The following is an 18,805-nucleotide window of genomic DNA, read 5'->3' on the forward strand; positions in this document are numbered from 1 at the left end:
AAAGCCTAGGACCATAATACAGGTATGGGAATAAAAGAGAAGTCAATTTTTTTATTCCTGAACCTTGCCTAACACCCTGCACTTTTCCGACTTCTGGCCAAATTTCCAACCTATACAAACTCATCCTTATATATAGCAGCAATTAAGATCTACTGCTTAGAGACAGAAGGGAAAGATGCCAAGTCACCAACAGCATGATCTTCTAATTAAAAGAGAACAAAAAACATGAAGTTTGTTCCTCTTTCCAATTTCCCAGGCCTCTTCCCTTCCACATCTACTGTAAGTAGATGACCACTACCTCAAAAACTCACTTACAGATGATAACTAGACTTATTATGATCATTTCACAATGTATATAAACGAGCCACCCAGGTATCCCTATATGTTATTTATTCTTTGGAAAAGAATATGCCCTTGAAAACACTTCTTGACTATTCCTCCAATTATTGAGGATTTCTCACCTTCCTGTTCAATTTTAATCAATAGAACTGAAGCATGAGAGAATAACCTTGGGTCCAGTATGGAAGAAATAATATGCATTCAGAAATCATCCCAGGAGAAAAAAAAAATGCCAACTTGATAGCAATTTCCTATGTATAAAGAGACAGAGAACAATCACCTGGTGCTAGTAGATTTTTCATTTTCACTAAAAGCAGGCCTAGCAGGAGGGCTGCAGGGCAGGATGAGGAACACAGGTGAGCTCTACAGAATGTCCCAACTCCAGATGTGTGGCTCAGCACTTGAGTGTCTGCCTTCGGCTCAGGGCGTGATCCCGGATAAGTGATTTTGACAAAAAATCTAAATCCATAACTTTTTAAAAATCATGTGAAAGAAAAAAAAATTATGTGAAAGATACTAATATTCTCTTATTATTTACTTACTCTTCTTTATTTTGGTGTAATTGCCCCTAACAATGTTGCAAAAAAAAAAAAAAGTGATTTAAAGCAAAGCACAGGAATGCATGGGTAGCATCCTGCCTTTGGCTCAGAGTATGATCCCGAAGTCCCAGGATCGAGTCCCACCCACATCGGGCTTCCTGCATGGAGCCTGCTTCTCTCTCTGCCTATGTCTCTGCTTCTCTCTGTGTGTCTCTCATGAATAAATAAATAAAATCTTAAAAAAGAATAAAGCAAAGCACATAATTATGGTAAACTATAACAAATAGTTCTTTCCCATGGTGGCTACAATAAGACCTAGCTCACTAGATTGTTTTAAATCCTTCAAATGTGGATCTACTTGCTTCCTTTGTCTTTGACCAACCTCAAAAGAAAATGCAATTTGTACTACAGATTGCATTTAACATCAATTTCCAAAGACTAGCCCACCTCCACCTGAAGGGAGTGGTTTAAAAATAAAATTGCCACTGACCTTAGTGGCACTTTGCCCCTGAGACCACTATCACACACAGATAAGAGATTTACAAAGGATTTCACACTTCATCCCACACATATCCAGATGCTAAACACAAGAAATTATAAAAACATAATCCAGAGGCGCTGAAACCCCAGAGAAGACAACATTCTACCCTCCTGTGCTTGCAAAAAATATGTATAATGTCTCTCATCAATTAATTTCATTCAAGTTACTTAGAAGCTAAGTGCTTTTCCTCCTAATTTCCTGTTTCAGAGAGCTGTAAAACAGCAATGGCTACAGTGCACTGTGAGCTAAGCCAAATTTACAACTGTTTTTAGCATCAAAATGAGAAACTGTACCAAATCAATTAAGCACAGGTGGAAATGATGGCATATGCTTTGGGCCCACAGGTGGAGACAAGAGCACAGGCTTTGGGCTTAAGGGGCATTTGGAGGAATGGAGCACTTTGAGGTGTACATGCCATCTGTGCAACACTTAAAATGTGTTGGGCCCTCCGTTTCATAAACTATAAAATAGCAGTGCTACCATTTCCACCTTATAGGACTACTCTGGTGATCAAGAACATGCGAAGGACCCACATGTAGGTAGGATGTGATATTCATATTTCCTCTGCCCTTGCCCTTGGGAAGCCAGAGGAAGTGGCAGCAAGTTTGTGAGTTGGATTACAAATGGAAGAAAATCTGGGGCTGGGGGAACCACACCCTCTGGGGTTTGCAGACAGAAAGGAAACACACCAGGCAATGACTCAAGGTCATTCTGTGGTCATAGGACTCTGAGAACAATGACAACAGCTCCAAAAGACCGGGCACTATGTTTTCCATAGGATGACCAGGGAGGGAGACATTATCCCCTCTTCCTAGGTAAAGAAACTGAGGGATCCCTGGGTGGCGCAGCGGTTTGGCGCCTGCCTTTGGCCCAGGGCGCGATCCTGGAGACCCGGGATCGAATCCCACATCGGGCTCCCGGTGCATGGAGCCTGCTTCTCCCTCTGCCTGTGTCTCTGCCTCTCTTTCTCTCTCTGTGACTATCATAAATAAATAAAAATTAAAAAAAAAATACTAAGAAACTGACTCCAAGAGGCAATGTGACTTTCACCACTGATAAATGACACATGCAGGATGACAGCTCAGGCTTCATCGGGCTATAATCACCTTCAGAATACACCCAGAAGTACAACGGTTTCCGAAGTTGTTGTTGTTTTTTTAATACAGCCCATGATCATATTTGATCTCTAAGGCAAACCTATGAATGAATCAGAATGCCACTGAATGACCCTAATTACACATAAGGAACTAAGCTAACTGAGGTTGAACAGCTTCCTTTTCAGATGACGGTGGCAGGGTGGACCCTTGAATACAGATCTTTCAATCTTAAATTCCCTTTTCTCATGCTACCAATGATTCCCCAACTTTGTTCTACAAAGCAGAGACATCTCAGAGCACAGACACTGGGGCCCAGTAGACCCTATGTGGGGTCTAATTCTCTACCTCTCCTTGTATCCACACTATTTACAATGTAGTCCTGCAGCCCCGCACAGCAAGGGCTGAGGTTTATATCCCTACCCTTGTCCTAGGCTGGCCTTGTAGGACTGGCTTTGACCAAAAGAACAAGGTGAGAGGGATGATGTGCTCTTCCCAAGCACATTTCTGCTATCTTTGGAAACTGCCGGCTGGAGAATAAAGAAGTACATGAAGGAAAGAGCAGCTGTCCCTGCCAAGGCCATCCTTCAGCAGCCTAACCAACCTCATAGACAGACCCCGGACAAGATCAGCTAAGTAAAGACATACACATGAAGCATACCTACCAATCCCAGTTCAGATCAGCAGACTTCCCTGCCTAAAGCATGAAAAGTAGAAAATTGTTGTTGTTTTAGGCCACCAAGTTTTGGGGAGCTTTGTTACACAGTAATTAGCTAACCATTATACCTTGTTTTCCAATTTGGAGAGTCCTTTGTTTTAATCTTCCCACATAAAATTTTGTTAAGCCCAAATATTTTGGGGCTTTTTCATCTATGTAAAATTTTGTTTAATGAAAATATTCTGGTGCTTTAAAAAACAAGTTGGAGAAGTACTACAGTAGACTATAGTAACTTCCCTACCATCTTCTTATTCTTGTGTTCTTCACTTTCAGTGAGCTTTGAATGTGTTATGTGGTGTCACCACGAAGTAAAAGAAATGCACACACACAAAAGTTGCATTTGGAACACTGAGTCAGATGTTAAGATTTGGAACACATTTATTTTCTGCCACCACCACTCTCTTCAACTGGTCACAGAACCCATTTTTCCATGGATAAAACTCCATTTCCTCACTCAGGTTCTATGTGGTGCATGTAGGCTGGCCACATGCCTGGTCCAGTGGGCAGGTCAAGTAGTGCATGAGGTTAATGGGAAAGCAGGTGATATAACCTGACTCAGCCAGCCCACTAGCAGAAGTGGTGTGTACCTTGGGGGAACAGAATCTCTTTACCCACCGCGCCTGGAGCTGGAGGCTTCAGCTGCAACCCCTTAGAAATACCACATAAAAAAGAAAGATGTTTAGAGAAGAAGACCCAGAACACCGATGGCTGTGTTGAGTCCCTGGGACCAGCTGTTCCTACCCACTGCATTCTCAGTTTCAAGAGCCAACAAATTCCCTATTTGATGAAGGCCAGCTTTGACTGAGGCTTTCTGTTCAAAAAAGTTCTTACTATGACAGAACACACATTTGAATCTGGTATTCCAGCAGCCAACATAAAGAGAAAAACTTGATAGGTTATACAATTCACTATGTTCACAAGAAGAAACTAAGTACAAAGGAGAATCACCTGTTTCTAGAACTAAGACCCAGAAGGCAATCTCCCCAGATGGCCATTATAAAGATTCTATATCATGTACTAAAATATCACTCAACATCTTTCTAACAGACACAACACTCCATTTGAAATGCTTCTGCATAGAGCACACCTCAATACAGATGGATGGCATCAAATCAAAGCATAAATCAGGGAAAGGCAACCCTGTACCTGTGTGTATAGGGAGGGAAGATACATGGTGCATATACCCCACACTCAGATGACCTGGCTTTGTTAGAAATGGAGACAGCTTCACCTCCCGAAGCTTCTATCAGTACTCACAGTCAAGCTTTTATTAGCTACTGTGTGGCAATGGGTTTGAAAATATCATATCCTCTCAGCATGGTATCTCACACATAATTAGTGCTCAAAGCACGGTTGTCACTTATTACTATCAATTCCAACCCCCTCAAGTAAGGCCTATCTCTGTCACCTCAATTTAAGTAGAAAATCACAGCCTTCAGACTCGTTGCCATATAGCCTTTAGTGACACTTATGAATGGCAAACACATTCTCAAGTATGGAGGAAAAGAGTGAGCTTCATTTGTACAGAGGCAGCCTACGGCAAATGTGGAAAGCATCTAAAATCACTCAGATATCCCTTCAACTTCCTCTTAACAAGCAACTTCATGAAAAATCAGGTACTCTCTTAGATTAGACCCAATGTTCTAGACATTTCTCCCATCCCCATCTATCAAAAATAACCCATTAATTCAGGTCTCACTCTCTTAACACCATGCTATCTGAAAAATTAATTTGAACTAAGATGACAATCCTCATACTCTTCGAGTGATTGGAGAGACCTTATAGATCCTTGAATCGAATGTCTTCATTTTAACAAGTAAGAAATCTGACATCTAAGGATGTCAACTTATCAAGGTGACAGCTAGTTGGGGATGTCATATTAAGATGACTTAATGAGCCACCTCTCCCAGACATGACATTTCAACAAGCACCTTTCTTCTTTGGTCAAAATGATGAGCTGGTGGAAATTTCTAGTGTCCTAAATAGACTGGTATGCCCATGTTGAGGTTTGTGAGTCTTTTAGGAACTACTACAATCAAAATGCCAAGCTTTTGGTCCCCTTATGGGACCCCTAAGACCAATTATTCTACAGTGTCCATGTTTCAATGAACAGGAGATAAAGGAATAAGTACTGGAAAATATTATTCCCAGTGCCATCTTGTCTCATTCTGTTCTGTGAAAGTGTCATCTTGAAATGCAGCGCAGAGCTGCAAATCTGAAGATCTAAAGTCATCATGTTCTGATTACTCTGAAATGTCTTTATTATTTTATCATATCCTAAAAATTCCAGACTGATAGCACATTTACTATAGGTCACCAAGTTGAAAGATAGGTACAAAACAGCCAAGTTTCTATAAAATGCCTTGTTTCATAATTCACGTTCTCTTCTGACACCAGAAAGCCTCTGCCTCATAAGAGAAATATTCTTTGGTCAGTTAATAATCTGGTCTAAAAATCCATGTGATGATCTTTAGATGCATTCTTAACACTAATCAGAGAAGATGTGGTAAGTTCTCCAAAGGGCAGGGTCTCCGAGCCACTGTTACTTTCTTAGTTAACAGTCTTTCAACTTTTACAAGCATCAAGATCATCTGGATGTTTCTCCACCAGTTTCTGCAGCCCCTTCCAGAGAATCTGACTCAGTGGGTGTTGGGGCCAATATGAGGCCTGGAGTCCCATGTGACTTTAACGCACCTACGTAACACCACTTTCCATGCCACTGAGTAGTGCTGGCTTTGCATGGTGCCAATTCTGAGGTGATTATTTTCCCATTTTCGCTTTTTTTTTTCTAAAACATAATAGCGGCCATGTACTTTATCACATATATATGTGTACAACCACATCGACATAAATGTCACTTATATAGCCTCCGGGCACCACTAACTATCAACACTCAAGACCCAGAAAAAGACTCTATTAGCTTGAACCATATGAAACTGTCCATATTCGACTCCTTCTGACTTACTAGAACAGTGGGTTCACATGGTTAAGCCTATAATGGACATGGATGGTGCAGGACCAGCTAACACCTTCTCTTCTTCACAGACAAGGCCTTGTCACCTCAAGAGGCCTTCTAATGTCACAGCCTTGGTTAGTCTTTACAATAATCTTGCAAGGTACTTTTCCAGAAAAGAAAACAAAGGCTCAGAAAAATTAAGTAACATACCCAAGGCCATGAGGCTATTCAGAAGCCTTGTTGCAAATCAGCAACACCTGATTTGCCTGGGGGCCTCTGTCCTTCTTTCCAAACCCCAGGGAACCGACAGTTGACGTCAGAGCCTTAATGTCCTCCAGCTGTCCAAGTCCCCCTGTGACTGGGAAGGCCCCAAACCTTCCGAGGGTCAGCAACAGAGGACTCTCAATAAGCTTGCAGCTCCTTGCCCACCCAGCAACACTGGAAGAAAAGGGAGGGGCTCCTTAAAAAGCCACGCAAATGGAATGAAAATGTTAACTGACAAGAGAAATAGGACAACAACTCCCACAACATTACTCTCAGGACATAATGCCACTGGATAACCGTGGAGATTTCACACCATATTCAGGGGTCTAGATTTCAAACATCAAAGAAGTAGAGAACACAATTTATGAGACTTTTGTCCCCCTCATGACCTCTTTTTATGAAGTATCATCACTTGAGTATATACCAAACTGAATGAAAAAGGATCTAGAGGGGCACCTGGGTGGCCCAGTGGTTGAACGTCTTTGGCTCAGTCGTGATCCCAGGGGTCTGGAACTGAGTCCCACATCGGGATCCCTACAGGGAGCCTACTTTTCCCTCTGCCTTTCTCTCTCTCTCTCTCTCTCTCTCTCTCTCTCGAATAAATAAATTTAAAAAAAAAAGAATAAAAAGGAACTAGAGCACACTGGCTCCACTAAAGATGAGCCAGACGTTAATGTGAGAAAGTGAGCTCTATGTAGGTATAATTAATTACATTCCGAATCAGAAATACAACCTGCAGAGATAATATATATTACTCCTTGTTATGGAACCTTCTTTTTTTTTAATTTTTTTTTTTTTATTTATTTATGATAGTCACAGAGAGAGAGAGAGGCAGAGACACAGGCAGAGGGAGAAGCAGGCTCCATGCACCGGGAGCCCGACGTGGGATTCGATCCCGGGTCTCCAGGATCGCGCCCTGGGCCAAAGACAGGCGCTAAACCGCTGCGCCACCCAGGGATCCCTGGAACCTTCTTACCAGTGATGCCATAGTTCTTTTAATTTACCAGTGACTAAAATCAAATCCCCCTAGAGTCATGACGATACACCTACCACATGATAAATTCCATTTTTGGCAAAATTGTCCTTTATAACATAACTGATTCAAAGGTTCCTATTATACGTGACAAAATCACAGGCTCACTTTTATATATTTAAGTAACAAAAAGTAATGCTTTTTCCTTTAAATTTAGCAACTAAATATCTACATGCCTATAAACTGCTAAGGGTACTAAGCACAAAATCCCCAGCCTGGGCCTATTATTAACATTATTCCAAATGCTTCCAGAAGTCAAACTTGATAGAAAAAAAAAAAAGCAGCAAGCATAAGTACTTTGATATTTTTCCTCCCCAGGGGAACTTCACTGTATTCATTCAATAAATATTATTATTAAGTAATTAATTTGTGCTATACATTGCCCAGTGATTCAATTTTTATTTTATATATCATCAGTAGTTTTGTTCTTGTTTTTATTTTTGTTTTTTTTAGAGAGAGGGAGGAGGGGGAGGGAAGGAAATAGGAAGAGGATCTTTTTTTTCTCCTTTATGGAATCATTTCTTTCCATGTCAAAAACACTGCCAATTTTTTTTTCATTTAAATAAAGTTAGTTAACATAGAGTGTTAGTTATTAGTTACTAGTTTCAGGGGTAGAATTTCATCAGCTGCATATGATACCCAAAGCTCAATTCATCAAGTGCCCTCCTTAATGCCCATCCCCTAGTTACCCCATCTTCCCACCCACCTGCCCTCCAGGAACCCTCAGTTTGTTGCCTAGAATCAAGAATCTCTTATGGTTTATCTACCTCTCTGTTTTTGTCTTATTTTATTTTTCCTTCCCTTCCCCTTTATTCATCAGTATTGTTTCTTAAATTCCACGTATGAGTGAGATCATATAGTATTTGTCTTTCTCTAACTTATTTCGCTTAGCATAATACACTCTAGTCCCATTCACATTGTGACAAATGGCAATATGCCATTCTTTTTGATGGCTAAGTAATATTCCACTATATGTGCGCGCGGGCGCGCACACACACACACACATCTTTATCCATTCATCCATCAATGGACATCTGGGTTCTTTCCATATTTTGGCTATTGTGAACATTGCTACTATAAACACTGGGGTACATGTGCCCCTTCAAAGCACTATTTTTGTGTCCTGTGAATAAATACATAGCAGTGCAATTGCTGGGTCATGGGGTAGCTCTATTTTTAACTTTGTGAGGAATCTCCATACTGTTTTCCAGAGTGGCTCCACCATCAACAGTGTAAGAGGGTTCCCTTTTCTCCGCATTAAGTAGGCTCTGTGCTGGGCAGGGCTCCATCTCACAACCTTGAGATCATGACTTGGGCCAAAGTAACAAGCTGGACGCTTAATCGACTGAGCCACCCAGAACCCCATCAACATTTATTTTCAAAGGAATACTTTAGGTCACACCTTGTTTTTGTATCCAGAGATTATACAACGAGTTCATTTCAAGCATGTGGTTGGGACATGAATTAAAGTACCTCAAAATACTCCAACTAAGAAGAGAGATCAAACAGGATCCATCAAATAGCAACTGTAAACAGGGTGTGGTCCAATTCCTGTCTTCTGCTGTCAGAAGCCTACCTGTGAACCTGCTTGGATTCCACAGCTGGAAGCTGGCAAGAGTGAATGGGGCCTTTGACTTCCACAGTAACGCAAACTAAAACACATTCTTCTCCTTGAATGCAATAAATCTGCTTCCTGCATACTGAATAGGAATGAGATCAAAATGAATATTCACCCATCTGAAAACAAACTGATGCTCTATAAGCTTTTATGCTTTGCAGCCCATAAAAAGCAAATGCTTTGCTTCTGCTTAGGCTGTTGTATTTTGAAATAAATCAATCTGTTAAACGGTGGCCTTTTCTTCTGAGGGAGATTCCAAAAACACATCTGTTTTGACAAGTGCCTGACAACTCTGCTCTCACTCATCCTCTCCCTCACATGCTGCATTCACTGCTCTCCAGCCTCCAGGTCATAGCTCTCCCCATCAGGCACAGATAGAAAGTGAGTGACACTGCCTTCAATCAGGTCCTCCTCCCTTCCCTTCCCTTCCCTTGCGTCCAACACTTGAGTTTCATACAAAAAGTTTTTAAGGACGCATTAGTCGTCTGTGTTCTGAGCAGAAAAATACCAGGATCAGATTTCCAATGCTAACTGCAATCACTTCCTGAACTCTATACCTAAATTTGACAATGCCGTAGAAGTATAATCTCTTGCAGAGGTAAGCACAGTACACAGGCTGCTTCCTATCCATGTTATACACCTGCCCCTGGCCATCCATCCCACTGCCTTTTGGGGCCTCTTGCTAAAAGGCCTGATCGAGAAGGGCCCAGAAGTTAACATGAACTCTTACTTAGTTGGCAGATATATACTACTACTTCTAGCTCCACTGCTGTATACAGAAATAGCAACAACAGACAGAGCAAAAAAAAAAAAAAAAGAGGAAAAAACGAGAAAGATAATCCCAGATAAGTTTCAAGCTGTCTTTGGGTCAGTGCTGAACCTCCTGGAACTACACCTTCCACTAAAGGGTTTAATTTTACGGAGAAGAGTCAGAAGCATGGAAAAGCAGATGAAGATGCATTAAATAAAGAGCATGCCTTCCTCCGGTCTTAAGCAGATGAGTGCTAAAGCCTTCGGTGGGCAAGGCTGGGCCCCTCCTGTAGCAGGCAGGTGGGTTTAAGGAAGCAGCTACACCTAGTGATCAGCTGGATCGCAGCAGGAGGAGCGGGGAGCAGGCCAGCCTGCCTCGTGGGAAGCACTCGGCGCCTTGATTCTTTCAAAGTCTGGCGACAATGTTTTCAAGATAAATCTGTTCAGTAACGTCAGGATCGCTTTTCTTTACCTGGGGTGTTAAATGACAGACATGCCAATGGCTGTCTTTTGTGGATAACAGAAATGCAAGGCTCTATTTTAGGACATGTGCTAGCAGTACACTGAAGAGATGTACAATTGAAAATCTTTTATTTTCTATCAGGAAGTCTGAGTTCATTTCCAAAAATGTGAAACCTCCAGTTTCACATTTCCACATTAAAATTCCAAATTTTATGTACATTAATTTCCAGCTCTCTCCTCAGAAAGCCCTTGTTTCTAAGTCAGTGGATTTTGAAACTTTTAATAAATGGACAAAGACTTGGTAACTGTATCTTTCTTATCATTGCCTACCACCACCCAAGCGCTCCCCTAGAAAGGGGCTTTACAAACAAGAAGTGCTCAATAAATATTTATTTGAACTCAAGGCATTATTTTGTAGGCACATTGGACTATGCACTTATTACAACAAAACAAGTATCTTCTATACACAATATCTACCCAGAGAAATTTCCAAAGGCTCATCATTACTGCAAAATTTAATTAAAACTTTATGTTGTGGTAAGTAAAATTATAGAAAACTTTTTCTATTTAAGTTTTACAACCGGCTGGATCCAATATCTTCCCTAGATAAGACTATTATTTGAAATGTCACACTGGCGGTTTCACCTAACAGGCTGAGAGTCATAGCATCAGCCTGTTCATAATTTTGGCTGTGTTCATCAGGAGGCTAATAAGTGTATGAATGTGAATTCTATTTTTACCCCTGGTTCTCTTTCAACTCTCATCCAAGGGAGGCTGATACACAGAATAAGGATCCCAGTTCTTTCGGGAAAAGTAGTTCTAGTGAGCATCACAGTGGCCTCGAGGGCTTGTTCCAACACAGACAGCAGCCAGCTCCCCCTTACCCATCCTCCAGATTCAGTAGGTCTGCAGGCGGGGGGAGGGGGATGCAGAGTAGGCATGTTTAATAAGTGCCCAAGTGATGCTCATGCTTCTGGTCCAAGGATAACACTTTAAGAAGTACTCTTTTAGATCAACATTTCTCAAACCATGGCCACAAACCAGGATTCCCTGGGGATGCTATGAGACCCACCATGAACCTTTCTCTCCAGAATCACCATCTGTCCACCCCAGAAATCAACAGCTAGAAGGGACACTCCAGGTGATCCTTGGGCACAGTAAGTTTTAAGAAACACAAGTCTTTTTTTTTTTTTTTAAGATTTGTATTTATTTATTCATGAGAGGACACACACACACACAGAGAGAGAGAGAGAGAGAGAGAGGCAGAGACAAGGGCAGAAGAAGCAGCAGACTCCCTGCAGGGAGCCCAATATGGGGCTCAATCCCAGGACTCCAGGATCAGGGCCTGAGCCCAAGGCAGACATTCAACCACTGAGCCACCCAGGTGTCCCACGAAGCACAGGTCTAAACACAGTTTGCACTCAACAAGGACTCAACATCTCCAGGCCCTCCCCAAGGCCACCTAAAGCCACTCACCTGCAAGATGTCAGCACAACCTATGTATACACTTGTCACTCTTTTGAATACCTCCCCTTTCTTTTCCATAAGTTCCATTCTTTAAAAGCAAAGAGAGTATAAGGGCAGTGACAACTCTCCACTGCTAGGACCTCCAGAATTCACATCACTGATGCCTGAGCTCCTAACACTTTTCTTCTCATGCCTGTTTTCTTTTATTGGTCTCTTACATACTTCCATTCCACGGTGGGGGGTACTACGGACTCCCAAGGTTGGTGACTAAAGCTTTCCTGCTCCCCACCCAACACCAGCTCTACTTATTTTCCTCTGTTGAGTTTTTCAGAGCTACAGAGCAAGCTCAAGCTTCCTGATGACTAAACTGGAAACCACAGCAGTATTTTAGCAATATTTCAGGAACCCAAGAAGCTGCATTGTCTTGTGAAGGGAGGTTTATATTATTTTGCATTTTTTTAAATGTTTCACTAGTGAGTGTGAAACACGTTAGTTAAGTCCTTTCTCACTTACAAAATAAACTTATTAATGTGTTATATTCATAAAGATAGTAACTGAGATATGAAACTTAAAGTTTGTGGGAAAGTTGGTTTTCAAAGACAGGAACCTCAGAATTAAACTAAAGAGCAGAGTGTGGTAGACAACACCCTTAAGAAAAATGTTATACTGCCAAAAAAAAAAAAAACGTAACTGCTTATTAACATGCCTGACCCCCAGCTGAGACCTATGTTTTCTGATATTTAATTGATACATACTCCTTCTAGAAAATTTCATGAATCCCAAAACAAAAAGTGAAAGGAAGCAATACTCAGTTCAAAACACAGTTCCCCTACTAAAATATACACAGAAAGCCCATCAGCTCCTAGAATGTCCTATGTTATAGAACATTCATGCAAAAAAATCAAAGAAAGCCACCAACTTCTATATAATTGTCACAGAAACACTTCAGTTCTAAAACCAATTTTTGCCAAAACCAAAGGCTATGCTTCTTTCATCAAGGATTTATACAATCTGAAGGCAAAAAATCAGATTATTTGTTCATTAAGGAAAGTTCTGTTAGAATTACACAAGTTATTGACACACTCATATATCACGATATGTAAGTAAGTTCACTTCTAAAAAACTGCATAATAACGCTTTGGAAACATGGGAGACTAAAATCTGTAGTTTTCCAGATCAGAACAGTTTATTACACTCAAGCAATAAATACTTCCCTACATACACATAACACTAAAAATGTTATAGTAATTTCTTGGCATATTTCTTTCATGCTCACTGATTTAAATTTGAAGTATTTGCTCACATGAATTATCAGTCTAGTTAAAGCACCATAAAAATGTAAAATGTCATGACTATAGTTATCTGAAAAAGAAAAATAAATGACACTGCTAAACAAATCTATTCCCATTCTTTGTAAAGGGTACTTTAATATTTTGCATTTTAAAATAATCTACACTTACCAGAAAAGTTGCATAAAATAGTACAGATTTCAAGCTTTACCCACCTTTCCCTAACATCTTACAACTGACATAACCCTCACAGAATTCCCAAAATTAAGAAATTAAACACCAACTAAACTATAGACTTTATTCCAATGTTGCCCGTTTTCTCACAAATATCCTTAAAGAGTATTTTTTAAATAATTTTTCCACAAGAGTCCCAAATTCACAAGGTTATGTTAAAGCTTAATTTATTCCAAATACTGTAGAAGAAACAGGGCCAAATCTGTTTCTATTTCTATCTCTGCAAACCAAAGTTTGCTTAAGAGACCTTAACACATCAGATCCATTATAATGTAAAACTAAACACTTTGTCGGATAATATGTATTACAAGTCAGCTTTTAAGAAACTGGGTCAAAGAGGAATGACTTGTCAGTTTTTGGCTTCTCACCATGGAAAAGAGAATTTCAAGCAAAAGTGAAATGATTTTAACTTCCTTGAGTCTGACTCGATTCCTCTTTATAAAAGTTATTTTTAACGACCATTAAAAGCCTAGAAGGCAGAAAGTAAGACTCCAATAAGAATACGGGCATTAGAAATTCCCAGGATATTAACAAATTAGAAATCGTAAAGATGGAAAACAATTTTTAAAATGGAATCTTTACAGTAAATAAAGTTGACATGAACCACAAAAATCTTTTTTTTTTTTCCAATAAGTTTAGCATTCTATTTCTGATCTCTGGAATCCAAACTCCCCATAGTCCATTTCCAGGAATGACTGATTAATAACTACATAAATTCCAAACCCCTCTCAAAGAAGACAGGAGATTGAGAGCACTGCAGAAGGGAGAAGAGCAAACTCCCGTGTGTATAAATCTTAAGTCACACACACGCAAAAAAAAACTCACCACTGAACACATAAAAATCTCATGATTTAGGTCACTGGGTGGCCTAAGGAGAGACCCCATTTCAAACTTAGGGAAATGCCCCCCGAAGTCTAACTTCCTACAATTATCCCTCTCCTTCCCTTCTGTGTCAGGTAATTCAGGTACAGCATGAGTGTTTGCAAATGATCAGCATTCACATTCCCATTTTATTCAACACACTGTGATTGCCTGTTTGATCTAAGGCTTCATGCTAAGTGTTTTAAGGGGGACCAAGAAGGAAAAAAATATTGGTTTTGCCTTCAAGGAGCTTGCAATCTATCTCCTCTATCTCTAAAATTGATTATCATCAAGTGTGTCACGTGAAAAGCAGCCAATTATTACAATTTCCAGAAGAATCCTCAAAAAAAAAGTATCAACGTCACTCATAACGTCACTCATAACTTTCCCAACATACACAAAGAAACTGTCTTTTCCAAAGCATTAAGAGCCCCACTCCTAGACTATCTAAAATGCAAAGTGGAGGGGGGAAAAAAAACATAATGCACAGCAACATGTCTGATCGTTTGTTGCACAGAAAATTTACCAACTTCAAACATTTACAATTTCAACATTTCTCCGCAATCTCTTAGACACTGCTTATTCCCCCTTTAGCCACTAACATACTAGGATAACTAGAAAGCACACCCCAGTTAATGCTATAATAACAAATAGGATGATCCATTTTCTCCGAAAAAAAATCACGGCAAAATTTTGGTAAAAGTCTCTTTGAGTTTGACAGTTTAATTCAGCTTTAACAAGGACATAGGTCAGTACTACCTAATGCTGAAATCCTTTTTAATGATGAAGGGCTGATGCTTTAAATAAGCTCCATAAATATTTGTTTCCATCCCCGTGCACACAACTTAAAAATCCATCCAAACGCTATTTGACAGGCTTAACTTTAAACAATTCCCAGGCAGGGAGTCATGAATCTTAATAAAAAGAAAACCATCACTAAGGCCCTCATATTTGGCTTCCAACACTAATGAGTTACAAGGCTCTAAAAACCGGGGAATCTATCCCATAATTTGTCAATAAGAACGAACGGAGGCCAAAATCTGCATCAATTTTATAGCAGACAGCAGTGTCTCGTTTTAAGTCCTCCGGAGCACGTGCAATTACCAGACAGTTAAGGAAATATTAAACTTAGGGAAAGGGCATTTCTTTATTGAAGTTGACAGTTTGCATTTCACAGTACAGAGCAATCTGCCAACCACAATCTCATTTTCATCTTTGCGGCCAGCTGTGGTCAAAGGTCCTGCAGCTCAGCAACACACAGTAAGGCCAGCATCTGCGCCTGTGTGTACCTGGGACTCCAAGAAAGTAAAAATGTAGGTTTCCCCAGGCCAGTCAGCCAAAGATCTCCAATGTGTAGATTATGCATTTTGCAGTCAGTGAAAACCCCTTCATAGATAAATAAATAAACAAACAAACAAGCAAATAATTTTAAAGGTCCAACTTACTCATTCCTCCCTAATAAACACAGAAATCTACTTTGCAACCCAAGTTCATGGCCAAAGCGTGCGGGTTTTATTAAAATAAAAACAGGAATCCTAGTTCACCGTTACACGTGGACCTTAATGAACTGTGTGTGTGTGTGTGTGAAAGTGTGCAAATGTGCACGCCCGCATCCACTTGGAGTGTTCCGGGTACCGACGACAATCCAGACTGCGCGGCGCTGGGCCGCACCCCGACCCCCACCCTGGGGTCCACAGGTGGTCGGGCCGAGGGGCCGCTCCGGGCCCCGCACGCCCCCGCGCCAGCACACGCGCCTACCGACCCCCGCGGCACGCACGGCCCCTTCCTTCCCCCCCGGGCCCGCGGGCGGCCGCGCTGGGCTGACAAGTTGCCACCGGCCCCGGCGCTCGGCTGCGGGCCGAGGGCGAGTCGCGGGGCCGGGGCAGCGCCAGGCCGCGCGGGCCCGGGGCCTGGGAGCCTGGGAGCCCGGACGCTCCCTCCCGGGCCGCCGGTCCTCCCGCTGGGACCGACGAGGAGCGCCCGCCCGGGCTCCGCGGAGCCGCCGTGCGACCGTCCGGGGTCCGGGGTCCGGGGTCCGGGGGTTGGGGGGAGCGCCGGGCGCCGGGCGTCCTCCGCCCCCGCCGCAGCCGGAGCGGGTCTGGGCGAGCCCGCGGGCGCACTCGGACACCCACGGCCCGGCCTGGCCGCTGCTCCGGGTCGGAGGCATCGCGCAGCGCCCACGCCCGGCGGCCCCGGGCTGCGGCGCCCAACTTCGAGCAAAGTTTTCCGCGGGTGCTCTCGGGGCCGGCGGGGACTCGCGGCGGCGGAGCCGGGCGGCGACGGGGCGGGGGTCGGGGGGCGGGGATCGGGGCTCCGCGGCCAGCGCTCGGCGCTCGCCCGCCCCGGCCCGAGCCCCGCTGCCCGCCGCGGACTCCCCAGGCCCGGAGCTGCCGGCGTCCCCGCTTACCTGAAAACGTCTCCCCCGCCGCAGTTAGCAAAAGTCCGGCCAAAGTGGCCAGGCAGGTCCCAAGTGTCGTCATGCTGCCCGGGGCGCGCGGGGCGGGCGGGGGCGGAGGGCGGACGGGGCTCGGGGCTCCGGGCGGCCACGGGCGAAGCTGCGCAGCCGCAAGCACAGCCCGAGCCCCGCGGCGCCCGCACTTGCCCGAGTCCGAACTCCGGCAGCGCCCGGGGCGGGGGCGGGGGCGGGGGCGAAGGGCCCGGGTCCCGCTCCCCGGCCGCCGGCCCCGCTCGCAGCCCGCGCGGCCGCGAGAGGCAGCGGAGGGCGCGCCCGCGGAGCCCAGAGCCGCCCTCCGTGCCGAGCCGGCGCCTGCACCCGCCGCCGCTCTCCTTCCCCTGCTCGGGACCCGAGGCGCCGGCGCCGGCCGTGGCGGTGGCGGGGGGCGCGCGCGTCCCGCCCGCAGCCCGGTCGCCGCCAGCCGCGAGCGCAGCCCCGGGGGCGCCGATGGCCGCTGGCCGCTGGCCGAGCCCGCGCCGGCTGCGCGCGGGGCTCCTGCTCCCCGACTGACTGGCGGTGCCCCGCAGGCCGGCTGGAGGGAGCGCCCACGTCACGGCCGCCCGGCGCCGCCGCGGCCCGCTAGAGGGCGTGAGCGCCCGGCCCCGCCGCCCGCCGCCCGCGCCCCGGCGCTCGGCCGCCGCCGCCTCCGGGAGGGAGCTCGGGAGGGAGCTCGGGAGGGAGCTCGGGAGGGAGCTCGGCCGGGGCGGCTGCCCGCTGCCCCCGCGCCCCCGCCGCCCCCGCCGTCCCGGTGCGGCGCGGCCCCCGCGGAGAGGAGCTGCCGCACGGCTCGCACCCGCTCCCGCCTCCCCGGCCGCGGCGTCTGCCCTGCGCCTGGCTCCGGCCCGCGGGCCGCGCCAGGGCTGCGCCTCCGCCAGAAGTTTGTCCCGGGCCACGGGCCGCTCGTAGTTTGCAGGACCCGCCCCTGCTCGGACCCGCGCCGCCGGGCGTGGCGAGGCCGGAGCGGGCCGGGCCGCGGCGTCCGTGTCGGGGGCGGTGAGGAGGGGGCTGCGGGGTGCATCACGCCACGTCTCGAAATGTGTAATTTGCCACTTTGTGCTCGGGACCACTCTTTTATTCATTTACGGATGCTTCAGCAAAGAGGTCGTTTTGTCCAATTACTGAATTAGTATCAATCAACCACAAGGTTCTTCCATCCCCCCCAGAATAAGCACACGGAGCCAGCCCCAAACAGTGCACACGCCACTCCTCGCTGAGCCAACGCACTGAGGGGCTCGAAAAGAGATGAAATCCGAGTGACCGAAGGGAGGTCGCAGCACGCACGCCCCCAGCCCGGCGAGGACCCCGGCAGCCCGGCGGCCGCGCGGTGCAGGTGTGCGCCGAGCTCTCGGGCGCCGCCCCCGCCCCCGCCCCCAGGGCTCGCAAAGGCCCCGGAGCGCGCAGATCCCGCGCCGAGCTCCACGCCGCCCCCGGGGCCCCGCGGCCAGCAGACCAGAACCTCTCCGCGGCAAATTCAGGGACTAGAGGACTTCTGCTTTCGGTGTCCCAACCCCAAATTCCCTTCTCTTGGGGAATTCCACTTACTGGATCCTTAAGAGAAGTGCGCTTTAGAAAAGGCTCTCTATTAATCATTTACTTCTTAATGATTTTTGCATCATCCTGCTACTTCTCACCAGTAGGTACTCGTCGAGCCTTGACTTTACATGCAAAATGAACGGGGCCAGCGTCAAAGGGGGAAGGGAGGCGCATACCTCAAAGGAGCAGCAAGTGAGGATGCTGCAATCTGCAACCTGGGCTTTCCATTTATTAAGAGCACGTGTGCACTGTGACCAAGCCTAAATTTGCCTTTTTTGAACGGTGATGTGCTTGCCAATGGAACTCTTAAGCTACTAGATGCATGGAGCATCCAGACGAGGAGGTTAAAAGTCAATCCAGTTGCTTTCCTTCCGAGTAACGTGTTTAAGTTGGAAGAAGTTAACATGAAGGTAGGATTTCATTTGCGAACCACGTTAATTCTTTCAGCAAATACCTGTTGAGGCCCTACTTCATGTCAGGCGCTATGGTGCACGCTGGTGGCTGTCTTAGGCTAGGCTCCCCTAGAAACAGACCTGGAGGTGGGGATATATGTGCAAGTGATATCTTCTGGGGCAGTTATCCCAGGAAGCAGCACAAGAGGAATTGGAAAATGAGACAAAGGAGAAAAATAAAATAAAAATAATATAATGAA

General features: G+C 45.2%; 1 protein-coding gene across 5 annotated transcripts in view; it reads right to left on the reverse strand.

Annotated features, from left to right (window-relative positions):
- The window catches only part of PTPRM (protein tyrosine phosphatase receptor type M), a 773,521-nt gene extending 756,493 nt beyond the window's left edge, over positions 1–17,028 (reverse strand). For all 5 annotated transcript variants that reach the window (XM_077900010.1, XM_077900009.1, XM_077900008.1 and 2 more), the window contains exon 1: positions 16,573–17,028. In XM_077900010.1, the coding sequence (XP_077756136.1) occupies positions 16,573–16,645 (73 nt within the window). In that variant the 5' untranslated portion in view covers positions 16,646–17,028. The remainder of the gene's footprint in view (positions 1–16,572) is intronic.
- Positions 17,029–18,805: the final 1,777 nt, after the last annotated feature.

The sequence above is a fragment of the Canis aureus genome, chromosome 6 (genome assembly GCF_053574225.1).
Source record: "Canis aureus isolate CA01 chromosome 6, VMU_Caureus_v.1.0, whole genome shotgun sequence".
NCBI lineage: Eukaryota > Metazoa > Chordata > Mammalia > Carnivora > Canidae > Canis > Canis aureus.